The sequence below is a fragment of the Macaca thibetana genome, chromosome 1 (genome assembly GCF_024542745.1).
Source record: "Macaca thibetana thibetana isolate TM-01 chromosome 1, ASM2454274v1, whole genome shotgun sequence".
Lineage (NCBI taxonomy): Eukaryota > Metazoa > Chordata > Mammalia > Primates > Cercopithecidae > Macaca > Macaca thibetana.
Genome location: NC_065578.1, coordinates 190,653,165 through 190,666,484, shown reverse-complemented (window position 1 = coordinate 190,666,484; position 13,320 = coordinate 190,653,165). Strand labels below are relative to the sequence as shown.

The window sequence follows — 13,320 nt, the reverse complement described above, 5'->3', positions numbered from 1 at the left end:
ACACCCAACAAGGACAAGAGCGATGTTTCCTGGGAGGTTGGCTAAAGTGATTGAAAAGAAGTATTACACTATTTTGCTCCCCCACTGCTCAAAAGGGTTCAAGGACCGATGAGTACCCACTCACCTCCACTCTTGTCTGGCCCAGAACATCCCCTGGCTACAAGTTTCCTGACTCCAAGTCCCCTGGCCACAGGATTCCCACCAAGGGATACAGTGGACCTGGAGCAGGCAGCATAATATCTTAGCATCGGCACAGGCGAAAATAAAATCTTTGCCATTAACATTGCATCCAGCACCTTCTGACAAAAAGGAGGAATACAGAACAAAAATCAAAATCCATAGCCCCCCAACAGACTGAACAGATGCTCCCTTCCTGGCCAAAGGGAATGGATTTGGGCAGGAGCCCCCCAAACACTTCTAAGCAATATAAGAGTCAAAACCAAAAGCCAAAATAGGTTACACATCAAGAAAAGAAACAATAGCATAAAATTAAGCTATACTGGAAGAAAACACTGCTCCCACAGACCTCTAAGACTAAACATTTTAGCATCAGGCCACAACGGCAGTCATAGTTGCAGCAGAAAAACTCACAGGAGCTGACAAAAAAAGCTAAAAGAGTTAAAATGAATCCGAAAAGCTTTCAAAAGAGTAGATTACAGGATTAAAAAGCAAAATTTCTGGTAATTTAGCAAATCAACATTTTAAGAAAATTGAGTTTTAACATGTAGACCATTCTTTTATTTATTTATTTATTTATTTTTGAGACGGAGTCTTGCTCTTTTGCCAGGCTGGAGTGCAGTGGTGCGATCTCTGCTCACTGCAACCTCCGCCTCCCAGGTTCAAGCGATTCTCCTGTCTCAGCCTCCCATAGCTGGGACTACAGGTATGCGCCACCATGCCCAGCTAATTTTTGTATTTTTAGTAGAAACGGGGTTTCACCATGTTGGCCATGGCCAGGGTGGTCTCGATCTCTTGACCTAGTGATCCACCCGCCTTGGCCTCCCAAAGTGCTGGGATTACAGGGGTGAGTCACTGCACCCGGCTAGACTGTTCTTTAGCAAGTGTATTATAAACAATTTCCTTCTAATTATGACAAGTTTAATCATACACAAAATTTCTTTTATAAAGTCTCCTTTATGAACCTTGTCATGACATAACACAGACCCTCTACAACATGCTTGAATTTTCTGACTTGTCTGATACGGTTTAGCTCTGTGTCCCCACCCAAATCTCATGTTGAGTTGTAATCCCCACATGTTAGAGGAGGGGCCAGATGGGAGGTGATTGAATCGTGGGGGTGGAATTTCCCCTTGCTGTTCTTGTGATAGTGAATGACTTCTTATGAGATGTAGTTTAAAAGTGTGTAGTGCTTCCCCCTTCACTCTCTTCCTCCTGCACGGCAATGTAAAGCAGGTACTTGCTTCCCCTTTGCCCTTAAGTTTCCTGAGGCCTCCCCAACCATGCTTCCTGTTCAGCCCGAGAAATGGTGAGTCAATTAAAAATTAAACCTCTTTTCTGCATAAAATACCCAGTCTCAAGTAGTTCTTTATAGCAGTGTGAGAACAGACTAATACAGAAAATTGGTACCAGAGAAGTAGGGCATTGTTCAAAAGATACTTGAAAATATAGAAGTGACTTTGGAACTGGGTAATGGGCAGGGTTGGACAGTTTGGAGGGCTCAGAAGAAGACAGGAAGATAACAGAAAGTTTGGAATTTCCTAGAGACTTGTTGAATGGTTTTGACCAGAATACTGATAGTGATATGGACAGTGAAATTCAGGCTGAGGTGGTTTCAGATGGAGATGAGGAACTCATTGGGAATTTGAACAGAGGTGACTCTTCCTGTGATTTAGCAAAGAGACTGGTGGTGTTGTGCCTCTGCTTTAAGGATCTGTGGAACTTTAAACTTGAGAGAGATGATTTAAGGTATCTGGCAGAAGAAATTTCTAAGCAGTAAAGTATCCAGGATGTGGCCTGGTTACTTCTAAAAGCCTGTGTTCATTTGCATAAACAAAGAAATGGCCTAAAACTGGAACTTATGTTTAAAAGGGAAGCAGAGCATAGAAATTCGGAAAATTTGCAGCCTGACTATGTGGTAGAAAAGAAAAACCCATTTACTGGGGAGGGATTCAAGCCTGCAGAAATTTGCATAAGTAAAGAGGAGCCAAATGTTAATAGCCCAGAAAGTGGGGGAAATGCCTTTAGGGCGTTTCAGACACCTTCATGGCAGCCCTTCCCATCACAGGCCAGGAGGCCTAAGAGGGAAAAACGGTTGCGTGGGCCAGGCCCAGTGTCCTGCTGCTCTGTGCAGCCTCAGGACATGGCACCCTGCATCCCAGCTGCTCCAGCTTCAGCTGTGGTTGAAAGGGGCAAAGGTACAGATCAGGCCATTACTTCAAAGGGTGCAAGCCCCAAGCCTTTGCAGCTTCCATGTGGTATTGGTTCTATGAGTGCAAAAAGGGCAAGAATTGAGGTTTGGAAACTTCTACTTAGATTTCAGAGGATGTGTGGAAACGTCTGGATGTCCAGGCAAAAGTCTGCTGCAGGAACAGAGCCCTCATGGAGAACCTCTACTAGGGCAGTGCAGAGGGGAAACATGGGGTGGGAACCCCCAACCCCCAGCATCCCAAATGGGGCTCTGCCTAGTGGAGCTGTGAGAAGAGGGCCACCATCCTCCAGACCCCAGAATGTTAGATCCACCAACACTTTGCACTGTGCACCTGGAAAAGTTGCAGGCAGTCAACACCAGCTCCTGAAAGCAGTTATGGGGGCTCTACCCTGTAGAACCACAGGGGTGGAGCTGCCCAGGGTCTTGGTAATGAATGAGTTCTCACGTGATATGATTGTTTAAAAGTGTGTTGCACTTCCCCCTTCATTCTCTTCCTCCTGTGCCACCATGTGTAGAAGGTACTTGCTTCCCCTTCACACTTCCACCATGATTATAAGTTTCCTGAGGCCTCCTCAACTGTGTTTCCTGTACAGCCTGCAGAACTGAGTCAGTTAAACCTTTTTTTTTTTTTCATAAATCACCCAATCTCAGGTAGTTCTTTATAGCAGTGTGAGAATGGACTAATACATTGTCCTATGTTACCTCTTTCTTGAATAACCAGACATTTTACTTTAGGACAAGAATTTACTATGCAAGATTTCTCCCTCATATAAAATTACTCTTTTTTTATATCCTTCTTTGCAAAACAGAGAGAAAACATTTCTATCCATAACGTTCTTTATGTCTCTCTTTTCTACTTAATGGTTTCCTCGTATTTTGAACTTCCCTTTTAATAACTTCCAAATTAAACAAAAAATGTTTTCCCAATAAAAAATACATTTCTTTAGCACATTTTATGTAAACCTAGCAAGAAATCCTGAACTGCCTACCAGACATTAGAATTTTATAGATGAGGACCATTTTATCATTTTTAGATTTTATACCATACAATAAGCTCAATCCTATATTCTATTCTATTCTATTCTATTCTAATCTATTCTCATGCCATTTAAAACATTTTAAAGCCTATGAACATAAATAATTTGCCTAGGAAAGGGTTGCCAAAGGGGAGACCTCAGAGGCCCTGACTTGCTGGAGAACCTACCTGGTAGCGGAGACACTGAGAAAAAAGGTAGCCACTTGTCAGCTGCTGTAGGTGTCTGTCCATTTGAGGTCAGAAGCCTGTGAACTCCCAGTTCCTTTGACCAAGAGGGACAGTTACAAGCAAAGCAGTTATAAGACAGCTCCCAAGAAGGGGCTTGCAACTGGCTATTAGGAAAATAATACTTTTAACTTTAGGACACAAAAGGGCAAGCCTAATATTCCCCTAGGGAGAGGGGCTATAACCCACAGTCCTAAAGGGAATGTTAATGCCAGAAACCCCAGAGCATCTGGGGTGCAGTCTAGAATACCAATGCTGAAAACCCAGAGTGCCTGCATTTCAGCCAATGAGGGTCCCCTCACTAATGCCGAAAAACCTGGCGTACCCAGGGTGCAACCAGCAGTGTCCCACAATCAAGTTGAGGTCACAGAATGTGACTTTGGTGTCCCATAGTCAACACACTGGGGGAACCTCTCACAACTAAGTGTCCCACCTTAAACAGTTGCCCACATACAGTTAACAGAAAGTTAAAAGCAAACAATAAGACTGCATACATTTTAGGATTGAAAATGGAATGACTGGTGGAATAATAAAATAGAAGGGCGAGAACCAGTGGAAGAAGTGCTTAGGATATGTTTCAGGGCACACTAATGATGGAGGCTTTTAACTGACCACTTAGCCAAAGGCTTTTGTTCCCTAGCTTACCTGATATTATGGGGGGTGGTAGAGGGGACACACCCATCCACAGAAGCCAAAATGTGACCAGTCTTCCCCATGGGACTTGGGCGAAGGTCCCTCCAGGTTCCCTCATCTAGAGTGGGCTCAGCTGCTGCAGTGGGAGGAGCTTGCACAGGGACTGGTGACCTACTGGTCTGCCTGTCAGAGCAGTGGGTCCCATATGAGGCAGTGGCACTATAGCCACTTTCTCATCTGCTCAGCTGTGCTGTCTGCCAGGAAAAATGGTGGCTCTCAAAAGAGCCTTTGATTAGTGTTAGAGCTCAGGCATTACAGCTCTGCTTAGTTACCTCTCTGCTCATCTCACACACTGCCATCTCTCGCTGTCTTGTTAACTGCTGTCTCTTGTCCCTTGCTGTTTTCTCACTGCTTCTCTGACTGCCATCTCTCATTGGCTCTTGCCGATCACCTTCTCTCCATCTCTGCTGTTGCATCATCTTGCCTCTCTTCCTCTCACCACCATCTCTGCTTTCTTCATCCCTTCGCGGTTACCAGATTTTTTTTCAGGACAGAGAAGCCCCCAGCTTAGCCCAGGAGGGTTCTTGGCTTCACCTAGGAAAGAATTCAAGGGCGAGCTGGTAGTGTTAAACAGCAACTTTTATTGAAGTGGCTTTATACAGCAGCAGCAGAAGTACTGCTCCTTGTAGAACAGGGCTACCCGACAGGCAGGGTGCCTAGAGTAGCAGCTCAGAGGCAGTTCTGCATATTTATACCCGCTTTTAATTATATGCAAATTTAAGGGGTGGTTTATGCAGAAATTTCTAGGAAAATGGTGGTAACTTCCAGGTTGCTGGATCCTTGTCATGGAAAGGAGTGGTAACTTCTAGGTATTGCCATGGCAATGCTAAATTGACAAGGCATGCTGGTGGGCGTGTCTTATTTGGAAACTGCTCCTGGCCTGTTTTATCTAGTCATCCATATGGTTCAGTGTCTGAGCCCTGCCTGCAGAATCAATCAAGTCCTGTCTCCTTCCTTATATTCAAACTAGATTTTTGTTATCTAATTGAAAAAATTAAATTAGTAGTAATACTAGCTCTTTTATCTTTTTCTGCCATGTGTTGTTTTAAATAGCTATAGACTTCATTTAGTAAATCAACTTGTTCTGTAAAGCACTCTAAGATGGAAGTTGGGTGGGGACCAAATTGCTGTCTTCCTAAAAGGGGGTTTGGAAATGACTCTACTTCCTTTGAAGAAAAAAGAAATAGTCCCAGAAGTTGTGAATATTTCATGTTAGTGCTCAAAAGCATGCTCTTATATAGCAAATATATACTAAATGAGACTTATATTGTTTACCAGAGTTTGCTATCTAATTTTGTACACTTCTCAAGATAGTGTTAATGAATACATCAAAACTTTGTTTTAGACATGATTCAATAATGGAATAAATGTCTGTGTATTCATTATTCAGTTTAAGAGGGAAAAAAGTCACAAGATTGTGTGCTCTTCCCCAATATTCCTTCTCTTGTCTTCAGATATAATCACTATCTTGAATTTAGTGGGTTTTTGTTTAGTTTTAGAGTTTTTCAATAAGTATAAACAATAAATATTATATGGCATAGTTTAATATAAATGATGTTCTTGCCATAAGTAACATTTTATTCAACATTGTTTTTGAGATTCATTCATTGTTTCCACTGCTCTGTTTATAGTGACTACTACAGTTTATCTGTTCCTCATTTAATGGATGTTTAGGTTATTATTTTTGGTATTAAAAGCAATGCTCTAATGAACATTCTTATCATATCTTTTGGACACGTGAGTGTTTTCACTTAGATTTATACATGGGGTGTATTTAGGGATTATGCACATCTTAATATTGTTAAATTTTAAACCTTTTAGCAGTCTGATAGATTTCTCTTGGCTCAACAGACATTTCACACGTGGCCACAGACTATCACACTTTAAACTCCATTAGATTTGTATAATTTATCTCAGCATGCCCCAACCCCCAGGCCGCAGACCAGCACCAGTCCATGGCCTATTAGGAAACAGGCTGCACGACAGGTGGTGAGTGGTGGGTAAGCAAGCATTATCGCCTGAATTCTGCCTCCTGTCATATCAGTGGTGGCGTTAGAATCTTATAGGAGTGTGAACTCTATTGTGAACTGCACATGTGAGGGATCTAGGTTGTGCATTCCTTATGAGAATCTAATGCCTTATGATCCAAGGTGGAACAGTTTCATCCCAAAATTATCTCCCTACCCCATCCATGGGAAAATTGTTTTCCATGAAACTAGCCACTGGTTTCAGAAAGATTGTAGACCACTGATTTATATGATATCTCAGGCTTTCATTTGGATTCCATGATTATTACTGAATTGTATATCTTTTTGTGGATTTATTGATTTTATTCTTTGCTTCCCACCCACCCCATCCCCTTATTTGATTTGTTGATACTCTTTATACTTGATAATAGTTTGTTGACTGAATGTATTGCAGATACTGCTCTCAGTGTGTGACTTATTCTTCCGTGTCATTTATGGTTAGCCTAGCCAAATGTATCAGCTTTTAAAAATGATATATGCATTCTGCATCTTGTTAACATGATTTATAAAGATTTTTAAATTTTCTTCTAAAATGTAAAGTCTTGTTTTTTCACATTTAGATTTTTTAATGTGCCTTAAAATTTTTGTGTACACAGTGTTTCTTTTTAAGGATTTTGTGGAAATAAAACGTCTAAAATTATCTAGATTCCTTTAATGGATGTATTATCTTAACTTATATTTTAAGGTGGATGCATGGCAAGTATACAATTTATTCATTTGTATAGACTATGTATGAGTAATTGTAATTATTTTTTTTAACGACCTATGCTTACATCACTAACAAGTGAAGGAACACATCCTAAATAGAATGTTTTAATTATCTCAAGAGAAATTCAACCTTTCAGTAAACCAAAACTTTTCTTTTTACCTTTTTTATTTTTTCAAAATATAATCATTCATTATAAATTGGAACTTTAATTTGACAGAAACATTTGTATTTATTTCTAAAATTTATTTGTATTATTTGAAAGTTGAAGTCTTCTTATTTTTTGGTGTTTCTTTCAGAGCTCTGATTATACAAAACCAGGAGACATTGACCCTACATCTGTAACAAGTCCCAAAGATCCAGAAGATATACCAACATTTGATGAATGGAAGAAGAAAGTTATGGAAGTAGAAAAAGAAAAAAGTAAGGAAGTATTTGAGTTCTTTAAACATTTTCTTTTTTTTTTTGAAGTTTATGGTGTAGTTTTAATATGCTTTCTTTTTTTGATTGGTAAAACAAAATAAAACTTACTTTTGAAAACTTTTTAAAGGTGAAACTTACCAAGTTGCTGTTGATCCATCCATATATCATGTACCTGTATATAATTACATACAGTTCTAGTTTTAATTGAAATCCATTCTTGTAAATTATTAAGCGGGCATAAAATAAGGCATAGCAGTGATTTCCATCACAGTTAATACAAGGAAAATTGAGGCATGGAAGCTATTTTAAAATTCATGTGGAACTCAAAAAGAACTTGCATAAAATCCTTGAGTTTAAAATATTCTTTAACTTACCAAAAGGTGTTTTACATATGGTGTTTCAAGAACATACCTAAAGAAAAGCTTGCTTATGTTATGAGGGAGAGGAGGGTGACTAAAATTATAGTTAATTTATTCCCTGTGTGATGGGTTGTTAGGTGCAGCACACCACCATGGCACATGTTTACCTATGTAACAAACCTGCACGTCTTGCGTGTGTACCCCAGAGTGTAAAAAAATAATAATAATTTAAAAAATACATCCTTAATAGATGTTTATAATAGATGTAAATACAGAAAGCTTTGATTCTCATGGACAAGCTTCATTTTGTGAGTTATATTACTTAGACATAAATTAATGTAGAATTTTGTAGTTAATTTGTTTCTGGGGGATATTTTAAAGCTGTTGAGGTGGAGCACTTTGATTTTTTGTGAATTTTTAAAATATTCTCTTAAGTGTTAAAACCTATTCTTTTCTAGAAGACAGCTTATTGCTTTTGAGATCAGTGTTGCTAGAGGTATTTTCAGTCATAATCAAATATATGTATATTTATAATAAAGTTTGTCTGCAGGTCAGTCAATGCATCCATCTTCTAATGGAGGTTCACATGCCACCAAAAAGGTCCAGAAAAATCGAAATAATTATGCCTCAGTAGAATGCGGTGCCAAAATTCTAGCAGCTAATCCAGAAGCCAAGGTAGGTACTTACGTATAAAATTTTATATATATAGGAAATTAACAACTTTTAAAAATATAGGCATTTGTTTACTGGGAACTATATTTTAATGTGAGATATTTTCCTTATTCCCTAACAAAAGCAGAATATGCTTTTCAAAACATTATCTTGTATGAATTCTTATTTATATTCACTGATATATTTTACCCTGCATTTTTTAACTTTTAAAAACCGTATGAAATTTTAAAAAGGAAATAACTAAAATATTATTTTTTTCTTTAAAGTAACAGACATTGAATTTTAAATGTACTGTCGTGACACTAATTTAATGCTGTAGCCATGAATGGTGAATCTTAGCTACTTTTATGCTTTTTTCCCAAGTGAGTGTTTTAAAGTCTTAGGTGTACTTAAGATCTAAAAATACAGAAGTCCTAGAAAACTTTAAAGTTAAAATAAATACTTTCTTCATTATTCCTAAAGTAATTTGTTTCCTTTCCTCTTTTTAAAATAGAGCACATCTGCTATTCTTATAGAAAACATGGATCTTTATATGTTGAATCCTTGCAGCACTAAAATTTGGTGAGTAATAGACAGTTTTAAAGAGTACATTCTGCATATATATGCATATTATGTTAAGCTTTTGCATTAGGGTTAATCATTTAATAAGCTTTTATGATTGATTAGTGCTGATACTATGCAAAACTGAGGACAGAATGCCTTCCTTTCCTTTTGAGGAGGTCACAAAAAGAAAAAAGTGACAGACCTGGTTAAACAATTATGAAATGGTATAAAAAGTACTGTTGAAAGGGTGTTATTGAAAGAGTGATGATGTGTAACTGGAAGAGGAGATGAGAGAAGGCTTCCTGGAAGAGGTAATTCCTGAGCTGAACCTTGAAGGATTAATAGGAAGTGGCAGATGAATGAGTCAGAAGTATTCAGGAACTGTAAGAATAAGGGGGTAATGCTGAAAAGGAGTATGTTTCTTCTGGGTGACTGTTAGGTATTACAAGAAGAAAGGTGCCATGAGAGTAGGGGTGGAACATAAGCCTGGAGCATTCATTTATCTATAAGTAGGCCATTCAGTGCTATGTATACCCAACTTAAACATTTTTGAACTTAAAGACCATGAAGTACAGTATTTGATTTAAGTAAGGAAGTGACATGATCTCACTGGCATTTTAGGAAGGCTTGTCCTCAAAGGGTGGCCTACAGAATGGAATTGTAAGCATGGTTTGGAACCTATTGTCATAACCTGAGTGAGAAATAATGACTATAATTAAGACATAGGCAAGTTGGATTCAGAGGAGAGGAATATATCTGAAAGAGGTTTATGGCAGTTAAAATTGGCAGCTTTTGGTTGGTATTTGGATGTGAAGAAGAGAGAGGCACCCAGGAAATTTCCTGGAATTTTGGCCTCACTGCTTGGATCTATGATTGTGCCATTAACTAAGTATATAGGAAAAGGAAAAGATATATGGGGGAAATTAATGTGATATACTAACAGTTCTATTAGATTACTTGATTTTATTGCAGAAAGCAGCTGTTTGAAAAAGAACTGAGGAAAACCACCATCGTGTTGATTCACTAGATTGAATGAATTAATGAATTAATAAAATTTTTTTTAACTTAAGGAGGCACTCTTTAAACCTTAAAAATAATACTTATTCTTTTCTACTCTTGGCTTTCATTTCTTTTGGAAATGTGCACGTTTAGATTCCACTTGAAAATGAATCATACTACTTAAGGGGAGGGGGAGTAAGGGATGGATTTTGAAAACTTAATTTTTCCTTATGCCATTCAATTTGTAAATTGAATTGAAGAAATGATTATTTGAGATCATAATCTAAATATTTTGAGGTTTTTGTTTTTATTTGTAAAAGCCTCTATTGTCAGTGACAAATTTTTATGCTCAAAAATTTTGTATTTCAAGCAAAGCCATGCTGGGATGAAGTCATATGAAGCAGTCATTTTTTTATTATGGTTTGCAGAATGAGTGATCATAGCTACCCATTTGTATTTTAATGTTTCTGCCAGACAGCATGTATGGTATATGTCATATAATGATACATTTCAGTCAACGATGGACTGCATGTATGAAGGTAGTCCCCTAGGTTGTAATACCGTATTTTTACTATGCCTTTTCTATGTTTAGACATACAAATACTTAACATTGTGTTACAGTTGCCCACAATATTTAATACAGCAACATGCTCTGCAGGTATGTAGCCTAGGAGCAATAGTTGTATAGCCTAGATGTATAAATAAGCTATACCATCTAGGTTTGTGTGAGTACACTCTGTGATTGTGACAAAACACCTACTGATGCATTTCTCAGATGTATCCCTGTTAAGTGACACATGATTATATTTATGTTTGTAGGTATGTATTTATATATTACTTTTTGCACATTTATGTATGTGTCTTTTCATTGTGTGATTCAAGAGCCTCAGAACATCTTTAACTGATTTCACCTGGTTTAAGTAGATCCCCCCCACCCCCATCTAAGGGAACAGTAAGACCATACTCTCTAACAATAGCTTTATAAGTCTTAACATCTGAAAGAGTGAATTTGTATACCTCATCCTCTTCAGAAGTGTCTTCACTGTTATTGCCCCATTGTTTTTTCTTTTAAATTTTAGAATTATCTTAAGTGCTATAAAAAATGCTGACATTTCCATTGGAATTTTATCAACTCTGTAGATGAATTTTGGGTTAAGTGACATTTTAGAATACCGAGTCTTCCTATTCTTTCATGTTTTGATTTGATATTTATTGAGTACCTGTTATGCCGCTGATACTAGAAAAACATTTTTTCACAACATAAACTGAGATCTCTGTTGCCATGGCACTTGTATCCTAGAGAGGTGTCAGTCCCTGATCACTAATGAGATTGAGCATATCTTCATGTGTTTGCCATTCAGTTTTTCCTCTCATGTGCAGTCTATCTTTTCCTCTGTTTTCTGTTGATTTATGTGTTTGATTTTTCTTATTGTCTAGTAGAAGTCTAGATAGACTTGGCATTTTGTCTTATAGAATGGGCACAACTTAGTCTATTTTGTAGAACTCTGGATAGGACATTTAAGTTGTGTATGTTACACTTATCTTCCTTCTCTGGTTTATGGACTGTCCTTTTAATTTCTTTATAGTAGCCCCCCCCACCTTTTTTTTTTTTTTGAAACAGAGTCTCACTCTTTTGCCCAAGCTGGAGTGCAGTGCCATGGTCTCCCAGGAGCGTGCCACCACATCCAGCTAATTTATTTTTTAACTTTTTGCGGAGACAGGGTCTTGCCATGTTGCCCAGGCTAGTCTTGAACACCGAGCTTCAAGCGATCCTTTCACCTCAGCCTCCAAAGCCCTGGTATTACAGATGTGAGTCACTGCACGTGGCTTATAGTGTCTTTTGAGGAAACGAACTATTTTAATTTTCACATAGTTGAATTTATCTATCTTACAATGTTGGGATTTTCTGTTTTTAATGTCAGAGATTTCTCCCTGCCCTGAGGTTATAAAGATATTATTTCGTGTATTTCCTAGAATTTAAAAACTTTGCACTTTATATTAGGTTTTTATTCTCCTGAAATTGTTTATAGTTTTATATTACTTATGGTATACAGGAAGGGTTCATTCCTTCTCCCTATTTTTTCTGTTTAGATAGTTGTTTATTCAGTAGTTTACATGTTCCCCTCTGATTTCGAATGCAACCTTTATTGTTAAGTTCCCTTACATACATTTTGTTTTTTTGTATTCTCTGTTCTCTTTCATTGGTCAATTTCATTGGTGTCATTACCTGCAATGACACCACTTAGCTTTGTAGCTCTTAATATTTGATAAGGCAAGTTTTGTACTTCAGGACTCACTCGGCTATTCTTCTGCTTCTGGTTTTTCTTATAAATGTTAGACTTTTGGCCAGGCGCGGTGGCTCACACTTGTAATCCCAGAACTTTGAGAGGCTGAGGTGGGTGGATCACCTGAGGTCAGGAGTTTGAGACCAGCCTGGCCAACATGACGAAACCCCATCTCTACTAAAAATACAAAAAATTAGCTGGGTGTGGTGGCAGTCACCTGTAATCCCAGCTACTCGGGAGGCTGAGGCAGGAGAATTGCTTGAACTCAGGAGGTGGAGGTTTCAGTGAGTTGAGATTGCACCATTGCACTCCAGCCTGGGCATCAAGAGTGAAACTCCGTCTAAAAAAAAAAAAAATCAGTAAAAAAATAAATCTTAGACTTTCTCTTTTGAATTCCTTGAATGTCATATGGGAATTTTGTTTGGAATTTTATTGGATCTTTAAATGACTTTCAGATACTGAGGTTTTGTATCCATAAGCAGGGCATATCTTTCTTTGTTGTCTTTAATGTCTTTCAATAAAGTTATTTTTTAAAAAATTTCCGTGAAAGCATTACATATCTTTGGTTATTTTCTTCCCGGGCAGCTTTTTAAAAAATTTTGTTTTGTTACTATTGTAAATGATATCTCTTTAAAATTACATTTTGTTGTATACAATTATGCAGTTTTTACATATGGATCTTATATCGGACTACCTTCTTATATTGCCTTATTTTCTAGTAATTAATATGCAGATTCTTCGGTGGTTTCTATGGAGAATTAGACCTTCTCTACCAATTTTTTTTCCATTAAAAAATTTCTGATCCTTTTTATTACATGTTACTTTCGTAATTTTTTTTTTGAGACAGAGTCTCGCTCTGTTGCCCAGGCTGGAGTGCAGTGGCACAGTCTCAGCTCACTGCAGCTTCTACCTCCTGTGTTTAAGCGATTCTCCTGTCTCAGCCTCCCAAGTAGCTTGGATTAC

The 13,320-nt window shown here is 37.8% G+C and overlaps 1 protein-coding gene across 3 annotated transcripts in view; it reads left to right on the top strand.

Annotated features, from left to right (window-relative positions):
* The window catches only part of SUCO (SUN domain containing ossification factor), an 81,228-nt gene that overhangs the window by 27,644 nt on the left and 40,264 nt on the right, over positions 1–13,320 (top strand). For all 3 annotated transcript variants that reach the window (XR_007721244.1, XM_050767689.1, XM_050767679.1), the window contains exons 7-9: positions 7,376–7,499; positions 8,409–8,533; positions 9,024–9,091. Coding sequence is in view for 2 of the 3 variants with exons in the window: in XM_050767689.1 (XP_050623646.1) it covers positions 7,376–7,499; positions 8,409–8,533; positions 9,024–9,091 (317 nt within the window). In the remaining variant the exon portion in view is untranslated. The remainder of the gene's footprint in view (positions 1–7,375; positions 7,500–8,408; positions 8,534–9,023; positions 9,092–13,320) is intronic.